The following is a 24,487-nucleotide window of genomic DNA, read 5'->3' on the forward strand; positions in this document are numbered from 1 at the left end:
TGGCCTCTTAGGATGTTTTCAGCAGAATAGCGCTGTCTCTTACGAATCACTTGCCGCAACGATGGGTTTGACGATAACGCTGTGACCATATGTGCGGTCAACGTTCATTCACACTAACTGGGTTCTTAGAAAACTTAAAATGTTTTCTGTCTGCAAATATAACATTAGACAACAAATGACATCATATGATTTTGTTGGAAAAAATATGAATTAATTTTTATTAACCAAAATGTTCATCTATAAGTCATACTTGCCAACTTTCCCTGAATGTCAGGGAGACTCCCTGAAATAGGGGTGATCTCCCTCACTCCCTGAAGAGTCTGGCATTCTCCCTGATGCTGAGCCAGTACAAAACGTGGTTGGCTTCGCCAGCTGTGGCATGATGACACAGTTCAGAAATTGTGTCCTATGTCCATGTATTGATGCCTGTGGAGGTGGTCATTTTCATGGAGACCAAGATTTAATCAAAGACTGACAGGTAAGACAACATGACTTCAGTAATGGAGACAGAAATGTAAAAGACACTTCAGTCTCTAGAGATTCATTAGCTGCTTTTCTTTAACGGCATAGTTGCCTGCTCTCCCAGAATGTCCAGGAGACTCCCGCATTTCCAGGAGAGCAGGGCAACCTCCCAGTTCTTGCCCCTGCAATAGATAAGTGGCGGGGGTGGGGCTTAATGACGCAAATATTGTGTCATCTTAGTCGGGAGGCCAAAATGATGCGATTTGTCAAGCCCCGCCCCCGCACGCCTACCTCCCCTGGGATCTCCATGAAGCCAGCGAGGAAAAGTTGGCAAGTATGCTATAATTTTTTTTACACGGAATTCCGCCATAAATGTATTCCTTATTGGTCAAATGGTATTCCGTTTCAGTGATAGACTCTAGTTATCGGTGTCAAGTATAACAGATTACCTTGCAATTGTGAGGCATATAAAATATTCCATAATATTTTGGGGTGGATGCAGAGTGTTTGCACCTGTGGTACTTCCTTTCAGAGACCCAGCGAGCCGTCCCCAGGATCCGTTACCTGTTTCTATTCTCCTCCCATCAACTTGTCTGAGATCTGCAAGCAGAGCCCACACAATAAGCAAAACTAACACTAACTAAAGCTTCTAACAAGGAAAAGTGTAGGTGTTGCCCATAGCAACCAATCAGATTCTAGCTATCAATGTTCTAGAATGTATTGGATAAATAACTGGACTGTGGTTGCTATGGGCAACACCTCCACTTTTCTTTTTTAGAAGCTTTGGTAAATCTAGCCCAAAGTCTGTAACTCTGAAATTATTATTAATAAACTAAGAGCGCTCTATCTAGCAGGAGAGGCAGTATATAAAATGTAAAGGAAATCATCATTCATAACTGTGAGCCCATAAGCACACAAAACTGTTTGACTGCTGTCGTATTAGATAGATAAACATGTGATAGGTGTTACTGTGCTAAGCATAAGTGCTGGCTTGGTTCGTACTGCAGATTGTTTCATAAGATTGCACATAACAGGAGGTACAATTGATTTTCTTATATCCATATGGAAACGTGATGTAGTGTTCAATTACAATCCTCCCCTTACGGCAGGTTAATAAGTGGAGCATGATCATGTAACAGACCATAGCCGGCAGCCTGATGTAGCATTACCATCTCTTGTGGCTTAACGCACATATATTCAGCAGGCTTGTCATATAGTAATTTACTAGACCATCTGCAACAAACCTACAGTACTGTGTACTCCGTGCCTTCACCTGCAGCTTTACTGTCAGATTTGCTTGTAACACTTCTGTAAAATACTTGCTGGTAGGTTATTGCAGGCCACTATCATCACATCCTCCCATTCTCGGTTACAGGACTTTTTCCGGGCTGCACCCACTTTGTGGAATTCCCTCCCTCACACAGTAAGACTTTCCTCTAGTCTTCAAACCTTCAAACGTTCTCTGAAAACCCAGCTCTTCAGACAAGCTTATGATATTCCTCAACCACCATCTTAATCTCCCCTATTACCACCCTCTACACAGCTAACACAAGACAAGAACACTCTGAAGAACATTGCTACACACACAGCCCACTCAATACTTTTACCTTTGTATTCTAGCTGGTGCATTGTGCAATATGATGTAGCACATGCCCTTGTGTTTCAAACTCCCATTGTCCCATAGATTGTAAGCTTGCGAGCAGGGCCCACTTACCTCTCTGTCTGTATGTATTACCCAGTATTGTTTTATTAATGTTTGTTCCCAATTGTAAAGCGCTACGGAATTTGCTGGCGCTATATAAATAAATGATGATGATAGGTATGTTTATTTAATTAAATGTATTGTTTTACATTATTAACCCTTTTGAAGGTTAGAGAGTCTTGCCCATGCGGCCCATGAAGTATATCAGGTTGCCCAACACGGAAGTAAACCTGGTTACACACCTAAGCAATTATCCTGCAGATCACACGATTCCAGACTGTTTGGTCAGATATCGCATTAGTGTGTACGCTCCCACGATCATGTTTTATCGTACCCAACACATCTGTTGATTTAGTTTTCTAAACTTCCTAAAAATCACGGTGAACCATGTGAACCATGTCGGGCAAATGTGGCAGTGTGTACGCAGTAACCGCCAGCAGTGTAGGCAGATATCTGTACAGTGTACAGAGTCACCATCGTTTCAGCAGATGGTTATAAGAGATGAAGATCGCAGATCTGAAGGTAAATCATGTAGGTGTGTACACAGGAATCTGTGTGATCATCTGGACTTTGTCATTGGTGAAATCGCTACAGAAATCACATGTGAAGTTGGATTGCACAGTGTGTATCCAGTTTAACTGCAAGGATTGAAGACTATAAAGTGAACGACACGTTGCCATAAAGCAGAGTACGGTACATTAGGCGGATCGGTAGTGATTTCACCTGAGTGAGTCTCTTAGGTTACATATAAATAGAGACAATGTTTTCACACCAGAGGTCGATATCTGATCTATCGGTGAGTGAGCGCTCTCTGGAAGTGAAGTTTCCATGATAATTCTGTGTTATTGGCTGCGCACCTCTTGCATGATTCAGAGAACAACTATGTTTAATATTTTTTTGTTTTAGATATTTTGCAAAACGTAAATTAAGGTGGGTGTTTTATTTGTCTTGTAATTTGAAAATGCACAATCGATGACTGAAAGAGGGCTACAGTAAAATGCTTTTTATTATCTGGCCAAGCTGGTTTTGAGACCTGCTTCGTAAATACTTCAGATCTTTTGTGCACCTTTGTAATACCTGATATAGTTATATTGTGTGTAACGTACAAGCATGACATTGACGTAGCTGTCCTTTCAGGCAAACACACCTTCCACTGAACATGTGTGCTGCAGGAGGCTGTGAAAGTGCAAATGAGGGATCGTGGGCTTATAAGAAGCATGATATTCTAAATAAGTTGGAATCTGTACATCGTGGCTCTCTAGGTGCTGTGACACTACAAGTCCTAGCATGCCCTGCCGGATATCGGTTGGCAAAGCATGCTGGTGCTTGTGGTTTCACAAGACCAGGAGAGCCACAGTTTGACCAGGCCTGCTCTACACAATGGAGTGTTGCATGTTGCGATCTGATTGGTTTGCACATCTACCAAATAGAAGGGTCATAAAGCAATTTGGCCATATGTGGGTAACCAGATTTCACCAACAAGGTTGTTAAGGCACCGCAGTAATAATCCTCATTGCAATGGCTTACTGCACTTGTGAGTCGAGCAATGACCCAACTTGATGATGAGGCATCATCATTCAAACCCTTATACCCCCCATGCCCCATCACATGCGTATGATGGGATCACAGACAGTACAATGGTTGTCCGATTGCTCACCAACTAAAATCCACCAACCAAAAATGTGTCTAGCTGTAAAGATTTTCTGTGATGAAGCGCTAACCTAAATACTGTGTATTTAGGACATTGTTAAATAAAGGTTTTTTCCTAGTCGAATTTTTTTACAATTTTTCAAAAACAAAGCAAAGCACTGTTCACCCCTGAAGCATCAGGCTGCATCTGCTTATCACAGATTTGTATATTAGTTTTTAAAGAGGTGAGTGGTGCACAGGAGGGGGTCATACTAGAGGTCCTAAATACAGATATAGACTTAGAAATATACAATGGCAAAGGGAAATCCCACCGGGAATCTCTAAAATGTCATTGCTACTTTCCTGGTTTTTAAAAAGTTTATTTCTGTACTGAAGGTTCTAGTTGCTTCTCTGAAACCCTTATAGGACCACAAAACCCTAAAATTTAAACGTTTAAATATGATTTATGAAGATAAAAAACATTATTCAGTTTTTAAAGCTGAATAATGTAATGCTACACTGCAGCTCTGTGAAAAACTAAAGTATTGCCTCCCCTCCACTATTAACAACTGAAGGACCGTGTCCTTACAGGATCTGAAGAATGCAGTTATTTAAGCTGCTGTGACATTACTGACCCTGCTCCTGTGTATCCACCAATCCACATAGTGTATTTCTGCACAGCAAGTCTGCTAAGCTGTCTCTCACTGTATTAGAGACACGCCTCCCTCTTAGCATTGATGCTGTCTGCAGAAGAGGAATGTAGGGATATTTAGTCACTATATAAACACTCCTATATATATATATATATATATATATATATATATATATATATATATATATATATATATATATATATATATATATATAAATATATATAATTTATTTAGTATTTATCCAAGTAGTACACACATTAATGTCAACTAGTGGCTATAATTTTTATCAATGCCCACAGCATATCATAAATATAACCTCAGACAGCTGTAAAAGCAGAAGTGTAGAGATTAGTTATATGCTATCTGTTGCCTCTGTCCGTTCCCAAGAGAAACTTCTAAACCAAGATTTCATTTGCACTTGAAATACGGAGATAATTATTGTTCCAGCCTTTATTGTGTAATTGTGTAATAAGGGGCAGTCTGTCTGTCTAATTGTATGGAAAAATGTCCTTTTATTGATTCTTATTCATACAGGACCGGATTATCAACGGACCTGGCGCTTCCCATACACTGAATATTCTTAGAGAATAAGACTATATATCGTTTGAGCAACCCAGCAAGCAACAGTTAACCGTGATTGGCTTTTTTCCCCAAGAGAAGTGATTTATTAATATTTGGAGAAAGCTAGGTGAAAATGAATCCATTCAACCCAGTCCAGCAGTCAGAGTTAGATCCAAAATATCTGCTAGTTCCAGGACCTGGATGGCCACTATTGGTCCAGTTGTTCTGTCGTCGGAGATTGACTCCTCTGTAATCTGTTCCATTGTGTAACTGAGAAATGTTTTTAAGAAATATGATGGTGTGAAGCAATTTTTTATATTCTTACTGTGCTTAGGGATTTGCCATATTGCCCATGGACACTTGTCACTGGAAGTCCCTACTTGAACAACTTCCTATCTGGAGCTTAAAGAGCAACTCCACCCTGACCCTAAATTATACAGTAAAACCCCTTTCCCCCACTTAGACGTAAGGACTGGTGTCCTTCACCTATATCACATATTGAGCCCCCTGCACCTCTGTAGTGGCCAGAAGAATTGGCCCTGGACAGGAATGAAAATTCTTTGATTGGTCTGGAAAAACAGGATGGGGCAGTTGGTTAGTTGGGCTGATTCTTATGAATTACTTTTAAAGTAAACTTTATTGTTCCGGTACGGAACACACGGAATACTTGGTTACTTAAGTGAGAATCAATCAGTACATGTAAGCTTCAAACATTTGCAGAAGTTGGCGAGAAGTTCCATGGATGATGGTGCCCCATTTCCTATAAGAGCACCGGCCTTTGCAGCAGCACCTAGAATTAGGAGGTAGACGCCAAGATTCTTCCCATGTGGTTGGAGAATTCTCATCAGACCGTATTATTACTCTGCAACATTCCATTCACACAGACAGCGGTCTGGAAGAGCGATTGATTTATCAGAGAGGGAACTGGCTACATTTCATGAAATCTGGATTAATATGGCCAGCGAGTATATTCTGTACGATCCACTTAGACTGGTTACCCACCAGTGTTAGGAAATTACCAGGGACATTGCATACCAAATGCAATCCCAATTGGTGTGCAGTGGTAACCAGTGCACGCGCTCTTGTTGGGGGGGGGGGGGTGGTTTCAATAGAAGAAACTGTATTGACCCCACTGTATTGATCACATGTAGAGAATGTAAGACAAGACAGTGTCCAACAAAATGTGCTCCTTCTGGGGTGGAATATCTTTAGAACCAGAAGCAGTGGGCCTGTGTGCAAGAGCAATGCCTGGCACACCCTTTCCCAAAATATCTGCCGAATACCGAAACAGGCGTGTAAACGTCTTTATTTGCAGTATTGCCCTGCAGAGACATCTTTAAAAATGATTTGGGGTGGTCATCCTCTTTTTAAGCATCTTAAAACTTCGCTCAGGGGGTTAATTACATCGCAAAATTCCAGTAACAATTACAGATCTTATTAGACATTCTGGCCTTGTGCGTATAATGATAAATCATCCAGTAGACCAGTGAACATTGAGATAGATGAGACACAGTGGCTGGAACACAACGGGCAGCCGTAATATGGAAGCTCTTCTCACCAACTGGGGAATATAGCTGATTCCTCCTTGTAATCAGAAACAAAAGGAGATGACAGCAGATTTAATTGGTAACCTGAACCAGATGCTGTCATTCTGTCAGTTCGTGTTTTCAGCGTTCGTATGATGAGAGCCGAGTCGCAGTCACCGGGCAGCATTGTGCCAGCTTTGGCTGAATGCTGGTGCCAGCAGGTAGCAGCTGATTCCACAGTTGGCGTGCACTTTGATTGGAGCCAGGGGCATACGTAGGTGCATTTGGGCAACTAAATAACCACTGCGGTGCTGCCTTTTTTGCAGTTACTAGACGACCATACATCACTTTTTTCTGCTGCCAGTCTGGAAAACAAAATTTTGTTAAAGGACTTCAGATTATTTAACCAATTGCTGACCTATTTAGTTCACTGAACTTTTTAGAACTCTGCATAGATTCTTTAAAGTGGCACTGCGCACAGAGAAGGCAAACTCCATGTGGGAGGCATATATTATACACGTGAAAGTGATAAATGATTAGTGTGTACTGTATGTATCTGTTCTGCAGCCGTGTTGTTTGTTACAGTAATCCTGTTGCACTGATGCCGGCTCTCAGTGTGAGTGACACTGAGCTGCGTAAAGTGTAATGTGACTGTGGAACACCGTTGCTGTATCTGTAATCAGTGGTCGAATTGGAAGCTGTCAGTATGGAAAATGTAATAGGAATGTAAGTGACTGGAATGTGATAGTGTTACAAGGAAGGCAGTAGGGGAAGTGGCGGTATGACATACCCCCATACCCCCGTTTGCTACTCCCAAATTCACAGATTAACATAATTCTGATGCGTTTCACAATAAAGTAACGCTATCGCAAGAATGCGTTGCTGGTCATTTTGAATGCCAGAGAGGCTTCAGCTGGATAACTCACAGCAACGAGCCGAATGGTGCTGTGTGTTAGGAACCCCAACAGCCAGCACCACAAAACCCGGAGTCTGCTCTGAAGCCTGGTGTTCGCTGGAGCCCCTAGTGGTGGGGACAGACTTGGCTGCAGACTACAGAGGGTCGTGAATTGCGTACTGACTGGGGGAACCCCAGGAAAATGACGTGAGGTCCAGAAAAGGGTCAAATAGATCAGGGGTCACAAGCGAACAAACGAGGTCAAAATCCAAGCAAGGGGTCAAAAGGTCACAGGCAAAAAACGTAGTCAATTCCAGGCAAAAGGTCAGCAACAAAAATCAGATCAGAGGATATACAGAGAACGAGCAGGGTAGTATACTGGGAAGCAGGGACTATAACCGGCAGGGAGGCTTTGCCCCTTCCTGCCTTAAATACAAGCATGGCCCAATGAGAGTGTAGCAACACAGGGGGAAATAATTAACTGACCCCTTTCTTAATTTGCGCACGCGCCCGGCTGCCCTGGATGCCTGGGCAACGGCCGGGACAATGCGGAAGTGACGTCCCGGTCGTCATGACTACGGCCGGGACGTGGAGGAAGCGAGTCGCGGCGATGGCCGGAGCCGCCGCGGCTCGTGACACTGTGCTTTTTTATTTTTAGATGCGTTTCAGTATTACCAGACCATCTCTTTGCATTGTGACTTCATCTCCTTCTCATCTGGGATGTCTAATGTCCTCCATTATGATGTGGGCAGGGTTAGATCCACCCTTAGCCAATCAGATCATCAGAATGGTCACAGCAACAGGAGATGGATATGAGGTCTGGTGGGAGGCAGTGACCACATGTCCACTCGTGTTATTGCCACAACATGTAGAAACCTGATTCACGTGATGAGCTTATGTAAATGAGGTGATGTTGAAAAAGGCGTGTTCCATGTTGCTTAGGGGGCGCACAGCTCTTTCCCGCACGCAAAAGGACTCAGGGGTCTGTTTATAACCCCAGCTCTGTAGGCATCTGTATGTATCGCTGCAAATCTCAGAGGTACATATTTACTGTAGCGGGGCTGCTCCGGGAGTACCAGTGAAGACCCCCCCCAACTAAAAGAAGACTTTTTTTCTATTCACCGGCAGCTTAACGCTGCTGGCAAATGGAGATATACATACTGAACTTTCTCCCAGTAGGTATCCAGCTGAAGTCTCCCTGGCATTCAAAATGACCAGCAACGCCTTCCTGCGATAGCATTATTTTACTGCGAAACGTGTCGGTATTTGTTATTGCAAAAAAAAAATATGTTTTCTCCAGCGTTGACCCTTTGATTAAATTAAACGCAGGGAAAATCCTCTCTCACCACTTGTTAAATAGACACCTCGCGTTCTCTACCACATTTGAGCTCCTGGGCAGCTCGTCTCGTACTATTTGTGCCTTCCAGTTGCACTTATGGGGAAAAGACCATTTTTAGGTGCACTTTGACAAGTGTAATATAAAATTTTCAATGTGTGTAGTAAAGACAGCTCCATTGTCCCCTCATTCTCCATTAATGTAAGACACAAATGAAGCTGAACTGAGCAGTATTTTAGTAGAAATCTGGAAATGTATAGTTTTATTTTGAATGAGGTTTCACTCTTTCCGCTCTTTGTGGACACCATTGAGCATTTTTCAGGTCTATCCACAAAGCTAGATAGAGATTGATATTCTGGGGTTAGTTCCAAGGATTAGTATACATTAAACATAAAAGTAGCTGCCCCCGTACACATATAAAAGCATTGGGGTCACTTTTTTTTTTGCAAATTGTAAACGTTTTTTCCGGATTCTCTTACAGAACAATCATTATTATACTCGCTCAGCAAGTAATGTAATCTGCAATAAACAGGAACTTGCATACTGAAACACTAGACCTCTTCATCCATGACACTATGAAGTGGCAGCTTGTTATAAAGTATTCATAGAATTTTTTTATGTCCCTGACTTTAGTTGGCATTAAAACTGGATGAGCCTGAATCTTAGAGGAATAAGACCTTCTATTAAATAATGGATAACCCAACCCATGATACCGCCTATACATATTTTAAGCAACTTTAGACATTTTGGTTTTTGTACATGAATAGGTTCAGTTGTCAAATCACATCTGTGATGTACAAAAGACAACTTATAATTTGCAGTTTGACATTCTTTGACATTTTTGTATAGAGGCTGTGTATTGCAAAGCCCAGGGGCAAATACAGGATATGTAGAAGGGGGTTTCCACACCACGCCACCAGGGGGCGTGACCAGCATGAATGGGGGCGTGGCTATAATATTAGACAGTGCTTGGCTGCTCTCCAACTCTTCCAATCCATATAATATACATGGGCAATGCTGCGTGCACTACTGTTAGGTGCACGCAGCTCTCCCTTTTCAAGCAGAGCCGTGAGAAGCGGGGGCAGGGTCCAGCCACTTCAATTATACAGCGCCCCAGACTTGGAGGGGGTTTCCAGGCACTAGGAAACCCCCCCCCCTCGGTTTGCCTATGGAAGCTGTGTATGGCGGAGGCTGTGTATTACTGAGCTGAATAATGTACATGAAATAACTGGCTTAATGGGTAACTAAATATGTCCACAGTGCTGTCTGAGTCCTCTGCAGCAGGTTGTCATTTTAGGTGGTAGTACCCTTTCTATCTAAGACGGCAGAGTTTGCCTCACAGCTCGGCAGACTTGCTTTGCAGAAATTTGCTGTTTGAATTAAATGATTCATACACAGAGGGAGACCGGTGACGTCACAGCAGCTCAAACTACTGCACACTCAGCTTCTTCACCTATGTCCCACTAGGCTGCTGTCCTATATATGTATCCGCTATCTGTAAAGATGCAGGGAGGTAATACTTTAGTTTTTAACAGACCTGCAGTAAAATGTCAGGTTAACATTGAACAGTGTATTTTACGTTCATTGTTCATAGCTGAATATTGGAATTTTGTGGTTTAGTGGTACTTTAAGAGCTCCAGGGAAGTAACCAAAACTTTCACAGTAGAAAGCATTTTCTACCGCTTGCAGTATGCACGTAAAATATCTAAAACATTTATAACATTTGAAAAGTAAGACTGATATTTTAGAACCCTGAGGAGGCTTAACTACTTCATTTTTTGTGCTAAATATTTTATTTATTACATATTCATAGAATTAAAAAAATAATGTTAAGGTGCATAGAATGTGGCCATTATGGTTCAGCCAATGTACTGGTATTTCCAATTGTACACGAGATTTGCGCACCGCGTGGACACAGAAGTCGCCCCATTTGCATTTATCACATTTAATTAAGAAAAATCAAACAATAATTTCAGACAAACATGAATCGCTTTCAGTTTGGTTCATTGATTCCCATAGGGAAAGTTACCGCTCTGAGATTTCTAATCACATTATACGTTCCTTTTCAGGCAGAGCACATTAAATCCATTTGAATTAAATGTTTATGCTTAAACCCATTATGTAACAGCTTTTAAGACTCCGTAAAACGTGTAATTTTAGTATTCTGTGACTGGCTTTAGATATTGAATAGCCATGTTCTGTTCCTTTCAAATTGCTCCTATTAAAAAAAGACAAAAAATAACAGTTCTCGTGACTGCAGTAATCAGCAGCGTAAATGTCACTGGCGCTGCCGGACGGCGGCTGATCTCTGTTCATGTCCTGGAACCCATGCTCCTTAATTAAGCCAAATGGCAGAAGCCACAAATCTTTTTATTGTGTCTACTTTTATTTAACGGTTCCAAGTTGTAAGGATTTAATGGCTCCAGGTCGTGAGGATTTGTCCCAAAATGTTTGTGAATGAACATCCACCCCTCCCCCCTACTGATACAATGCCCAGTTCAACTTCTCTTGTTTGCTTTTTGAAATTCAATTCCCAGTATCATCATCATCATTTACATAGTGCCAGCAGATTCCGTAGCGCTTTACAATTGGGAACAAACCGTAATAAAACAATACTGGGTAATACATACAGACAGAGAGGTAAGAAGGCCCTGCTCGCAAGCTTACAATCTATGGGACAATGGTCCCATAAGTGCTACAATATATTGAATATTTTTCCAGCTAGGATGCAAAGGTTAAAAGTATTTAGTGGGCTGTATGCTCAGACACAAAACTATGTTGGTCAGAGGGTTGTTGTCTTGTGTTAGCTATGTCGAGGGTGGTAATAGGGCAACCTAGGGAGATTAAGAGGGTGGTCTAGGAATATTATAAGCTTGTCTGAAGAGTTGGGTTTTCAGAGAACTCTTGAAGGTTTGAAGGCACGAGGAAAGTCTTATTGTGCGAGGGAGTGAATTCCATAAAGTAGGTGCAGCCTGAAAAAGTCCTGTAACCGAGAATAGGAGGATGTAATGAGAGTGGATGAGAGACGCAGATCTTGTGCAGAACGGAGGTGTCGAGTTGGGAGATATTTTAAGACAAGTGAGGAGATGTATGTCGGTGCAATTTTGTTGATGGCTCTGTACGTTAGTAGAAGAATTTTATATTGGATTTGTTGAAAAACAGGCAACCAGTGTAGAGACTGACAGAGTTGCTCAGCAGACTAAAAACGATTTGCAAGGAAAATCAATCTAGCCGCTGCGTGCAAAATAGATTGTAAGGGCTCGAGTCTGATTTTGGGAAGACCAGTAAGGAGGGGATTACAATAGTCGATGCAGGAAATGATGAGTGCATGAATTAAAGTGCATGTATCTGTTCTCATATCTTGTGTTCTGTCTAAAATAATGAAAGTAATGACAATATAGCTGCACATTTCTGTCATGCTCTAAGATAGATCTCGGAGTCATCTTGCATAGAAAAGAGTTCTTCTAAAATAAGACAGTTTTAGGAGTAAATGAAATAGTCAGCTCCCTGGACTAGCTGATGCATTCACTTCACAACCTTCACCTCCATTATTCTCACAGCCGGCCTGAAAAATCACATAAAAATAATAATCGTTCATTCTAATTCAAGCTGTATAACAAGATGCAATTACATCTCATTAACACTTCTAACCCATCACCGATACTTTTACTTCAAACACTTTCCTTGTGAGACAGAGCTCATATAACAAGACACACAAACCGGTCACCGCACTTTTATAAGATCTTTCATTTCATGTAGCGTTCATTAAAAGTGACAAGAACGGACTTGTATTGTGCTTCAAAAGCTGAAAATCGTCCTTCAGAATAAATGTTTTGTCGATGAGATTGTGATCGTTTGCCAAAGACGTCCACTCTCGCTTTGTTCGACATTAGTTGGTAGTTTGTGGATGACCCGCACACTCACAAGTTACTTTATAAAGGAGTCTTTAAAATGCCATAGTCAAATTCACATACAGCTTTAAAGAATTAAATGGCAAATTCTTTGGGTAGTTGTTAAAAAAAAAAAGTGTTATAAGCATACATATTTTATTAAAGTGATACTAACCCTAATACTGTTTTATTTTCCCTTTTGTATTTGGGTCATGTGAATATGAAGGGGAGAATGTATAAAAAAAATTCTTGCTATAAGTGTTAGTAAGTCTGCTTGCAGATTCGCCGTTTAGTAGAGTAGTCATTGTTTGACTTCTTTTCCTCATGATCCTCTCCGTCTCCCAGAGCACTCCTCTCAGTCTTATTTTGTTGTGATCATCTTTTTAGTATCAGGGTGTAGCCTATCGGCATGTTTGATGAGTGACACCATTGGGTATGTCATTACTAAGGTTGAAAGTCCAGAAAGAACTGAAAAATATGACATAGAGCAGGAAAAGAGGCGGTGGACACAGGTTTGTCATTACCTGCACAGAACAACAGTATACAACTATGATTATCTTACATTTACCTAATCTAGACTCAATTAAATAATGACATTAAATTAAATTAAATAATTACTCTAAATCTCTATCTTACTCCTCCTCTAGATTAGTCATTCAACAGCCATTATGTTGGCTGAACCAAACACATGTAAGAATGCAGCTCATGAATTCTCTAGAGAACACTATGTTCCTTATTGATTTCACTGGTTCCTGGTAAACTGACTGTACTGTTAGTGATGTCACTGGTTCCTGGTGAGCTGATAGGCTGTACTGTTAGTGACGTCACTGGTTCCTGGTGAGCTGATAGGCTGTACTCTTAGTGACGTTCCTGGTGAGCTGATAGGCTGTACTCTTAGTGACGTCACTGGTTCCGTGTGATCTGATAGGCTGTAGTGTTAGTGATGTCACTGGTTCCTGGTGAGCTGATAGGCTGTACTGTTAGTGATGTCACTTGTTCCTAGTGAGTTGATAGGCTGTACTGTTAGTGATGTCACTTGTTCCTAGTGAGTTGATAGGCTGTTCAGAAGGGCAGAGGGGCCTCTGGAAGGGTAGACAAGAATCACATTTTGGTATGGGGCCATGCCAGTTTGTAAATAAGGTACATTTCACCATTTCATTGTCTATAATTTTTCCTGTGCAGCAAATACATTAAGCATTCCTGATCACATCTCCTTCTCCCTATAATATAGATTCACCATAGTGTTGTGCACGGTGCTGTGTGTTTCTTGACTTTTATTTTTATTATTTTTATTAATAATAATTTATTTATTTTATTTTGTAACAATAACACTTTTATCTCTTCTTATGGTGTGTGGACACCATCTGAACAGACAATAAATATAACTGATTCATTTGTATGTAAGCAGCTACTGGTGTCTGTTTGGCCGTAGTTACTGGATACAGCAGCTGGAGAACCAAAGGGTGACTATCTGCTCAGTATCAACAGAGCTTTTCTCTCAAATTTCCTAAGATTAAAATGGTTGCCTACAACTTTACATTATGGCTGGTATCGCAGCATTTAAAGTGCTGAATCCGGCATACAGAGCTTCATCTAAAATGTTAAAATATTCTTCTGATGAAATAAAAAAATTCTACTTATTTGGGATAAAGCATTTACCTGATTCCCCACCCCCCACCTCGATTCTCAATCCCCTCCACGTCGATCTCCCCCACTCCCTCCCCATATGCTCCAATGGCAATGATCCATCTTTACTCCCTTCATTGCTATTACTGCTTACCTTCTCCAAACAAATGGTGGTGTTGAGAATGTAAATCTGGGAGGGGCATTGACAACATCAATTGTCATCATTAGTAGCAGAGAAAAGACCAACGCTGGGCATTCAGAACCTTCAGTAGGGATGACTTACCCTCAGATAAGTGTAACCTAGTGAACCTTAACCACAGACTAAGTTTTACATTTAGGTGGGGAAAGGGGGGTTAATTTAAAAATGGTATTTGCATATCTCTACCCAGAATCCATGTGTGCTGAATCAATCCTATATCCTCTTCTTCTGTGTGGAAACGCTGGATATAACACAGAAATTCCCCTGCTCCCTACAGATCGCTGCCAGTGATTGCCAGATGTGCTGTGTCGGTCTATCTCTGCTGTTCGGGATTAAATTACCTGTTCAGCATTCTGCTCTGGTTAGGGAGCACCCCACCCGTAAATAGTAAATGTTCACGTGTGGCCATTTATTGGCTCGTGTCTTTAGTGCGTAGGAAGCAGCACATGTAATCCCATACTAATTGCTTGTTGTTTGTTTGCATATCCATGACATTGCAGCTAAATAAAGCACTTAGTAACAGCAGATAATTCCCTGTTAGTGTGAAAAGTTTAATTACAGTGCTATTCATGTCACGTGTGGTAATCCAAGAGTATAGGAGCAGAGTTATGGTCACATATATATTAATGCATCAGAATGTTTTCTGATTATTCAAGGGAGATAGTCAAGTATGATAAACCTGATATATATTATATTATATCAGATGTTTTGATGTTCTCTACAATCTCTTTCCTTTTGAAGGAGAACTTGCCCATTTCCCCACCACTTTTAAAACCCTGTTCCCCCAACTTGTACAACTGTAGATGGAGGGGTATGGACGAAACACCTTGGTTCAATAGATACTGATCAATGCCAACTATGGCCTAGTGGTTAGCACTTCTGCCTCACAGCGCTGGGGTCATGAGTTCGATTCCCGACCATGGCTTTAACTGTGTGGAGTTTGTATGTTCTCCCTGTGTTTGCATGGGTTTCCTCCGGGTGCTCCGGTTTGCTCCCACACTCGAAAAACATACTGGTAGGTTAATTGGCTGCTATCAAAATTGACCCTAGTCTCTCTGTCTGTCTGTCTCTGTCTGTCTGTTCTCTCTCTCTGGCTGTCTGTCTGTGAGTGTGTGTCTATAGTAGGGAATTTAGACTGTAAGCTCCAATGGGGCAGGGACTGATGTGAGTGAGTTCTCTGTACAGTGCTGCGGAATTAGTGGCGCTATATAAATAAATGATGATGATGAACTATCCGTATTTTTCAGGATCACAGCCCAGAGTAAAATTCAAGTATCAACAGCTCTCTGCCGAATTCTGAGCTGGAATCCGATTGGACACGAGGCTACCGAGCCAATAAAATACTGTGCAGTATTCAGGCACGTTCACATGCAGTTCTAGTAATTACGTAGAGAGGAGCTTGGGAGGGTTCATGGTGTTTCATTGACCATACAGATAGGGGGGGGAGTGATCATTAGATATTTTACATTTAGATATTTATATTTCACTTGTACATACAGTTTTAGCTTTTCTGACTGGTAGCTGCCATCACGATATGTCTCAGAATGGTTGGTAATGTTCTGTAAATAATGAGAGGACACAAAATTACCCTCCACACCACTCAGAGTAATGCTGGCCAATGGGCCAAGATCAATGACCGATATTAATCATGTTGTAATTGATAGGATCATTATCATACATCACAATGCTGGGCATTTAGTAGAATTCCCCATTTTCAGTTCCACAAACCCCCTTCAAGTTTTAACGGATTATAATGTACTACGATAGTATATTTTAAAATACAATCACAGTGTATAGTACATTGTGATTGTTACAAGCAGGCAGCCGTGGAGAAGCCAGACCCTGAGAATTTTGTTGAAATTCTGTAAGAGTCATTTCTTGCAGAGAAATCTGGGGTAATACGAGTACCCAGACTTTACTGCTCTTAAGCTGTGTGTCCTATTAAAATGCCCTAAGTATTATTCTCTGATTTGCGAAGGATAGCTGTAAATAAAGATAAGAGAACTGATTTATTGAAATTCAATTAACTTATGGGGCATATTATTTATTTACAGTGACATAGGAAATCTTGGGTAATGTGTAATTAGTGTGTCTGTGCCAAGGGCTCCTAGTTATCATACAATAGTTTGTGGATCTCCTGGGCGATAATTTTATTTGTTTATTGTCACAAGTGTATTACGTGTCCTGAAAGAGGTTTGATGCCAGCAGCTGGGTATAATGTACATTATTAATGCTATTAGTCCTGAACGACTTCCTAGGAACCTCATACATTTTATTATCTCTCTGTCTGTCTCTGCAACTTATTAAACCGCCTGCTTTATGTTATCCGTTGGGATTACTAACCGCTCCATAGATTTTATTAGCTTTGTAAAATATTTAAGTGACTTTATTTCTGTACATATTGCTTTGTGTCATCCGGCTGGGATCCTCTACAGAGTGGCGGCCTTGCAGTTTAGAGGGAATAACATTTGAACTTCTGTAAGAAAATTTGTGAAGTAAGAGCGGGCATTGACCAGATTTCTGCAAATAGTTGATTGATTAATGCAGTGATTCGTGTTTGTCTCCTTAGACACTTCCAAGTATCTGAAGCACACATCTTAATTTAAAGGGGTTTTCCACCTTCGCGTAGAAATCCTATATTGGTTTATACCTGCTCCCCCAAAACCTTTACTAAACGCAATGCTTTATCTGCTGTCTTCTGCATTTTTCAACAAGTCTTGTATTATGTCTACTAGGCAGAGCTGTTAGTCTTTGTTATTAGATTTGGCAGTACAGTGGCTCGGTGGTTAGCACTTCTGCCTTACAGCACTGGGGTTATGAGTTCGATTCCCAACCATTGCCTTATCTGTGTGGAGTTTGTATGTTCTCCCCGTGTTTGCGTGGGTTTCCTCCGGGTGCTCCTGTTTCCTCCCACACTTCAAAGACATACTGGAAGGTTAATTGGCTGCTAATAAATTAACCCTAATCTCTCTCCTTCTCTGTGTGTGTGTGTGCTAGGGAATTTAGACTGTAAGCTCCATGGGGCAGGAACTGATGTGAATGAGTTCTCTGTACAGCGCTGCGGAATCAGTGGCGCTATATAAATAAATGATGATAATGATTATTAGATGATTGAATCCACCGTTCAGTTTTATTTCATATTCAAAGGTTAGGAACATAAGCAATAATTGCCATAAAGGCTTTGTTGAAAAGCATAGAAAAAAAACAAGAAACATAGAGCAATGTGTTTTAGACAAGTCCCAGTAAGAGTTGGGGCATTCACATTGCCCCAACACTTTCACCTACCTCCAAGAATGGTTGTATATTGTATACTAGACGCTATGAAGGTGGTCTGTGTCGCACAATAACCACCAGAAAAATAATCTGCATTGTACACTATCCACCAAGGAGGTCTGTAATGTATACTAGCCGCCTGAACGAATGGACAGGGCTGTACACTAGCCACCAAAACGCCATCTGAAAATCAATAGATCATGTTGTGAAACGTGTTAATTAAATGAATTTGGGAATTTGGTTTGGAATAATCCAGTGTTGAGAGTGAACTTTTCTGACACGAGTGCAGTGTTGTTGCACATATTCATCATCATCACCATTTATTTATATAGCGCCACTTATTCCGCAGCGCTGTACAGAGAACTCACTCACATCAGTCATTGCCCCATTGGAGCTTACAGTCTAAATTCCCTAACACACACACAAAGACTAGGGTCAGTTTGTTAGCAGCCAATCAACCTACCAGTATGTTTTTGGAGTGTGGGAGGAAACCGGAGCACCTGGAGGAAACCCACGCAAACATGGGGAGACCATATAAACTCCACACAGATAAGGCTATGGTCGGGAATTGAACTTCTGACCCCAGTACTGTAAGGCAGAAGTGATAGCCACTGAGCCACGTGCTGTCCATATTACTGCAATGTTATGACACCCATATTACGTAGCTTGTGTAGTGCGTAATACAATATACAGCATGTCCGGTGTAGCCTTCTGTAGAAATATCAGGGCTTTTTGTAGTGAGGTTGTAACAAAGATCTGAGTTTCCTCGATGCCTCTGGCAAGAAGTGGATACATTGTATCCCATTGCAACCTCTCCGTGTATTGAAATCCACTTTCACTCACAGAGAGCTAAAGGGCACGGTATGTTTTATGAAGCAGGTCGTACACCAAGGATTGTTCAAAGGAGCTTTGTTTAGATAATAGAAAAAAAGGTCATGTTTCCTTCTAGAAGTCGATACAGTATCCGACAAACAACTTGAAAAACATATTTTATTTTATTTTTAAATCTTGGGTGTATACAGCAATGTTTATCTAGATTGTTCCCTATTTATGTATTAGTGCTCCAAATTCTTAGAAACACTGGTGGTTAACATTTTTGCTGCACAGCTCTGGGGTCATGAGTTTGAATGTTCTGCTTAAAAAAAAACCAAAACCCTATTCTGTGTGTGTGTATGTTAGGGAATTTAGACTGTAACCTCCAATGGGGCAGGGACTGATGTGAGTGAGTTCTCTGTACAGCGCTGCGGAATCAGTGGCGCTATATAAATAACTGAGGACGATGAAGGTTGTGCTTGTTATAGACAAAAAAAATTGTCAAAATTTGTATGTCACCCACAAAGCTGAGACAGCTATTTTGTTGGCTCAACCAATTCTCACAGTATCCATTCACTATAAACTAATGTTTAGTAAATCCGCTACTTCCTGTTGAATAATTGAATAGGCTGCATTCTAGTGAGTTCAGCCCACAGACTAACCCACACCATTGTGGTTAGGTGATGGGCACACTTTCATAGGGTGGTAAATGCTCTCATTTAGTAATATGTACTTTCGGATTACTTTGCAACATTTTTAATGTGTACAACTTTCTGATAATTGTTACTAAACAAACTGACATAAGGTTACAAGGTCGATTTGAGGAAGCTAAATTAAATGTGTGGCATGAAAATGTTAAAGCGGAACTAAATGATGAAGTATTAGTAGTATTTAAAGTGCACCCATCCCTGACACACAATGGAGACAGTTAACGGACGTATATCGGTGACAGTGAATCCATAGGCTGTAGTCTTATGAGTAACTGTTCAGCTAGGGATGTTCCACCCTTAACGCCCCCTGAGAAGGTTGTGTGATTGTCATTCTCACCTTGCCTGAGTGTAGGAACGGTCATGGGTTCCGCCTAGCTCCCACCACTGTCTATAAGCACTTCCCATCATGACCTTTCCACGTAACTGGTTTTGATTCTTATGTCTAATCAGTTGAACACCAGCCATAAATTCATACGTTTCTTTGCTGTTTTGTAGTACACTCGGGTCTGGATCCCTGACCAGGATGAAGTGTGGAGATCAGCAGAAATTATCAAGGACTACAAAGAAGGGGATAAAAGTCTGCAACTGAAACTTGAAGATGAATCTGTAAGTCAATAGTTTCAAAATAATCCTTACATTATTAATTTGTCTTTTTGGGTTGACTATGGATAAAGATTATATTCTACCCCTTGCAGTGCAACATGGTTTGTAGTGGAGCAGATTTGTCAGATCTGGCATATTTAAAATGACCTTTGCAATTTAAAGGGTGAATGCTAACTCGCCCTAAATACATGTTCATTTGCAGTCCTTGCAGCCATCATCCATAAAGGAATATAAAGAACAGGGTATCTGCGTATTGTGGAATGTGGTCGATCACTAGCTAGAAACGGCTCTGGTTCAGTGAGCTGTGGCTAGCCCATTGTGATCTGCATTCCACGGTATGGTGATACCCCCTTTGATATACATCCAGGATACATTGCTGAGTTGTGTGTTGTGTTTTAGATGAAGTTAGCCTTTATTCAGAGTTATCCCCCAAAAATCTGTTTTATTGTCTGCCAGACAGTTAATTAGAGAGGAACTTCACATAAACACAATTTTTTCACAATAACCTATCAGACACTTCACAAAGACCCTCAGTCTAGTAGAAACTTGGAGACTTGTTCTCAGGACCCTTTGTGGTTCAGAGTACTATATCCTCCTTGGTACTTATCCCAAGCTTAGAGGTGGGAGATGTTTATAAGTAAACTCGGCTGATTGAAAACTTGAAGAAGTGCCCATTACAGTCAGGGCCGGTGCTAGGGTCCACATCGCCCTAGGCATGTTTAAAAAAGCGGCGCCCCCCCCCCCCCCCCGCAAAAATCGCCGCCCTCCTCCCTCCTCTCCTTACCTTGTCTCACCACCGCTGCCTCTCTGCTCCGTCTCCTCCCCTCCTCTCACTGACACTAGTAAGTGGAGGGGAGGAGACGGAGCAGTGAGGCGGCGGTGGTGACAAAATAGCCTCTTCCCCCCCCCCCCCCTCCCCGTGCATCTGAATGCTGTGCGGCGGCGGTGACAGGTATGGTCAGCGGTCGCCGCACAGTTTTAAAGTATTTTAGAATTCTGTGGCGCCCTCCAGAGCCCGGCGCCCTAGGCAAGTGCCTAACCTTGTCTAATGGGAGCGCCGGGCCTGATTACAGTGCTGGTGAGGGTGAATATCGCCTGAATAAGGAAGCAGGGTGCAACAGATTAAGTAAGCATCATATAACTGTCCAGTTGTGACCTGACCGAATAACAATGTACAGCAAAAATAGAAGGGATTTGAAGTACCTGTCCTAGATAGATAAGTAATAATAGAGAAGCCTATATTTTTATGATATTTAATTCATAGCCTTGATGTCTGATTGCACTCATGAACACCTATTACGGTAAGAATTCTCCGATAATTTTTTTGGGCACCTCTGTGGGACGAGAGGCAATATGAGAGGAGGTTTCAGGATGAACATCGACCCGATGTGTCCCTCAGACTGTTCTCTCCAACCCACATCTGTGTTTGTTTCTGGGCTTGTATTATTCATCTATACAGATAGAACAGTGGTTGCCACATTCAGTCATCAAGCCCCCCTAACAGGTTTTGGAGGATATCCATGTTTGTGCACAGGTGGATAAATCAAAATGATTGAGGCACTAATGGAATTACCTGTACTCAAGCATGGATATCCTTAAAACCTGGACTGATAGGAGGGCTAAGGACCGGAGTTGAGAAACTCTGAGAGAAAATGTTGGGCTCACCACGTTTTTAAAAATGTCTCTGAGAAGATGATAAGAAACAGAGAAACATAGAATTTGATGGCAGATAAGAACCACTTGGCTTATCTAGTCTGCCCATTTTTTAACCTCAAACCCTATTTGATCCTTAGGTCTTTATAAGGATATCCTTATGTCTATCCCAAGCATGTATAAATTGCTCTTCTGTATTATCCTCTACCACCTCTGATGGGAGGCTATTCCACGTATCCACTACCCTTTCTGTGAAGTAGTTTTTCCTCACATGTCCTCTGAACCTACTTCAGTGCAACCTACTGTCAGTGCATGTCCTCGTGTTCTAGTACTTCTCTTCCCTCCAGTGTCAGTACATGTCCTCGTGTTCTAGTACTTCTCTTCCCTCCAGTGTCAGTACATGTCCTCGTGTTCTAGTACTTTTCTTCCCCCCCAGTGTCAGTACATGTCCTCGTGTTCTAGTACTTTTCTTCCCCCCCAGTGTCAGTACATGTCCTCGTGTTCTAATACTTCTCTTCCCCCCCAGTGTCAGTACATGTCCTCGTGTTCTAGTACTTCTCTTCCCCCCCAGTGTCAGTACATGTCCTCGTGTTCTAGTACTTTTCTTCCCCCCCAGTGTCAGTACATGTCCTCGTGTTCTAGTACTTTTCTTCCCCCCCAGTGTCAGTACATGTCCTCGTGTTCTAATACTTCTCTTCCCTCCAGTGTCAGTACATGTCCTCGTGTTCTAGTACTTCTCTTCCCTCCAGTGTCAGTACATGTCCTCGTGTTCTAGTACTTTTCTTCCCCCCCAGTGTCAGTACATGTCCTCGTGTTCTAGTACTTTTCTTCCCCCCCAGTGTCAGTACATGTCCTCGTGTTCTAATACTTCTCTTCCCCCCCAGTGTCAGTACATGTCCTCGTGTTCTAGTACTTCTCTTCCCCCCCAGTGTCAGTACATGTCCTCGTGTTCTAGTACTTTTCTTCCCCCCCAGTGTCAGTACATGTCCTCGTGTTCTAGTACTTTTCTTCCCCCCCAGTGTCAGTACATGTCCTCGTGTTCTAATACTTCTCTTCCCCCCCAGTGTCAGTACATGTCCTCGTGTTCTAGTACTTTTCTTCCCCCCAGTGTCAGTACATGTCCTAGTGTTCTAATACTTTTCTTCCCCCCAGTGTCAGTACATGTCCTCGTGTTCTAGTACTTTTCTTCCCCCCCAGTGTCAGTACATGTCCTAGTGTTCTAATACTTTTCTTCCCCCCAGTGTCAGTACATGTCCTAGTGTTCTAATACTTCTCTTCCCCCCAGTGTCAGTACATGTCCTTGTGTTCTAATACTTCTCTTCCCCCAGTGTCAGTGCATGTCTTCGTGTTCTAATACTTCTCTTCCCCCCAGTGTCAGTACATGTCCTCGTGTTCTAATACTTCTCTTCTTTCCATCTCTGGGCGACCCTTAGTGTGGGCTGCAGAGATTACAGGCGATTAAAGCACAAATTATTCCTGACATACATTCATATATTAATAGCAAAAAGGCAGAAAAAGGTTAATTAGGTGTACATTCATATACCAAGGCCTCAGAGTAATTACCGGGCAGACTGGAGGGCTGTAATTTCTCTGTATTCATATGGAGATTTCACACAGCTTCATTCTAAATTCTTTATAGATTAGCGAGTATAACATAAATCCTGACAATGACCATTAAAATAAAGTCCAAACCATTTTTTGCTATGAAATTGTTAATTTAACAGTGTTTAGGTGCTGAGGGAGATGGGGGCAGGAGTGAAGGCAGTGTTGGTTAACCTGTGACACTTCAGGTGTTGTGAAACTACAAGCCCCAGCATACCCTTCCAGCAATAAGCTGCTATATAATGGCAAAGCATACTGGGACTTGTAGTTTTACAAACACCTGGAGTGTCACAGGTTAGTCAACACTGGTCTAAGGCCTTAACAACTTCCATAGCAGACTGCACACACAAAGAAACTTCCCGTGGAGAAATAATTATAACAATCCTCATTGTTGGCTCCTCACAGTCTCCATTAGTAAGAACTTTGTCAAATGCCGCCTGTAACCAATATGGCGTCATGCCGGAATATTCATTTAGGTTCCGGAGGAAACTGTTCACACGTACATCCCTGAATCAAAACTAAATAGCCACTGAAGATGCTGATGAAATCTCATTGGTCCTGGAAAGTAAGTGCACAGCTAAGATGACTAGACAAGATGGCTGCTTCCAGGAAGTGGATAACTGGATGGCAAATGTGCCAACTACCAGGAAGTTCAAGACCTGGAAAAAGAATGATTATAATTATAAGCTGGAAGATTTAGAAAACCGTTCACGTAGACAAAGCACTGGAGTAATCCCCTGTCCCATAGTTTATTCAGATGCAAGAGGAATTGGGATGGGTGAATGTTGAGAAAGGTCAGTCATTAGATTGTTAGATATAATCTTTCACATTACAATAAATGCCAATACTCTTGTACAGTCAGTGTAATAAACAGTTTACTTCACATGTAAAGAAGTAAAAAAACTTTTATGAATTAATAAATGTTCAGTTTTATTTTGGTTCGGTTCTAATATAGTTCTGTAACTAATGATTCACTAGAGATAAAATACAAGTTCTGGGAGGGACACTGACCCTTAGTAATTTCTTTCTGAACGCTCTGATAAATTCATCACTCTTTATAGGTCTCTTTGGAAAATTTTACAGATGCTTCTGCCCTTAGGTGTTGACGAGATACCACTTATACAGTATGTGTAAGCCTGTGGGCTGATTTTGGCATTAGAAAGATTTTCTCCGACCTCTATCTTCAATGAGAGGGTTGTCAAAGCTGACTCATCAGAAAATGAAAGCTATTCCTTTGTGATTTTGCCTACCTTTGTTACTAGTTAATATTAATTTTTATTTTTTTGGAGCCCATGCCTAAAATCTACTAGAACACCTTTAAATACCTCCCCCCCCCCCATCTTACCCCACACTG

At 41.5% G+C, this 24,487-nt stretch overlaps 1 protein-coding gene across 2 annotated transcripts in view; it reads left to right on the forward strand.

Annotated features, from left to right (window-relative positions):
- The window catches only part of MYO5B (myosin VB), a 185,202-nt gene that overhangs the window by 56,297 nt on the left and 104,418 nt on the right, over positions 1-24,487 (forward strand). For both annotated transcript variants that reach the window (XM_075185734.1, XM_075185726.1), the window contains exon 2: positions 19,771-19,881. In XM_075185734.1, coding sequence (XP_075041835.1) covers positions 19,771-19,881 — 111 coding nt within the window. The remainder of the gene's footprint in view (positions 1-19,770; positions 19,882-24,487) is intronic.

This window comes from Mixophyes fleayi, chromosome 1 (genome assembly GCF_038048845.1).
Source record: "Mixophyes fleayi isolate aMixFle1 chromosome 1, aMixFle1.hap1, whole genome shotgun sequence".
NCBI classification, from domain to species: Eukaryota; Metazoa; Chordata; class Amphibia; order Anura; family Limnodynastidae; genus Mixophyes; species Mixophyes fleayi.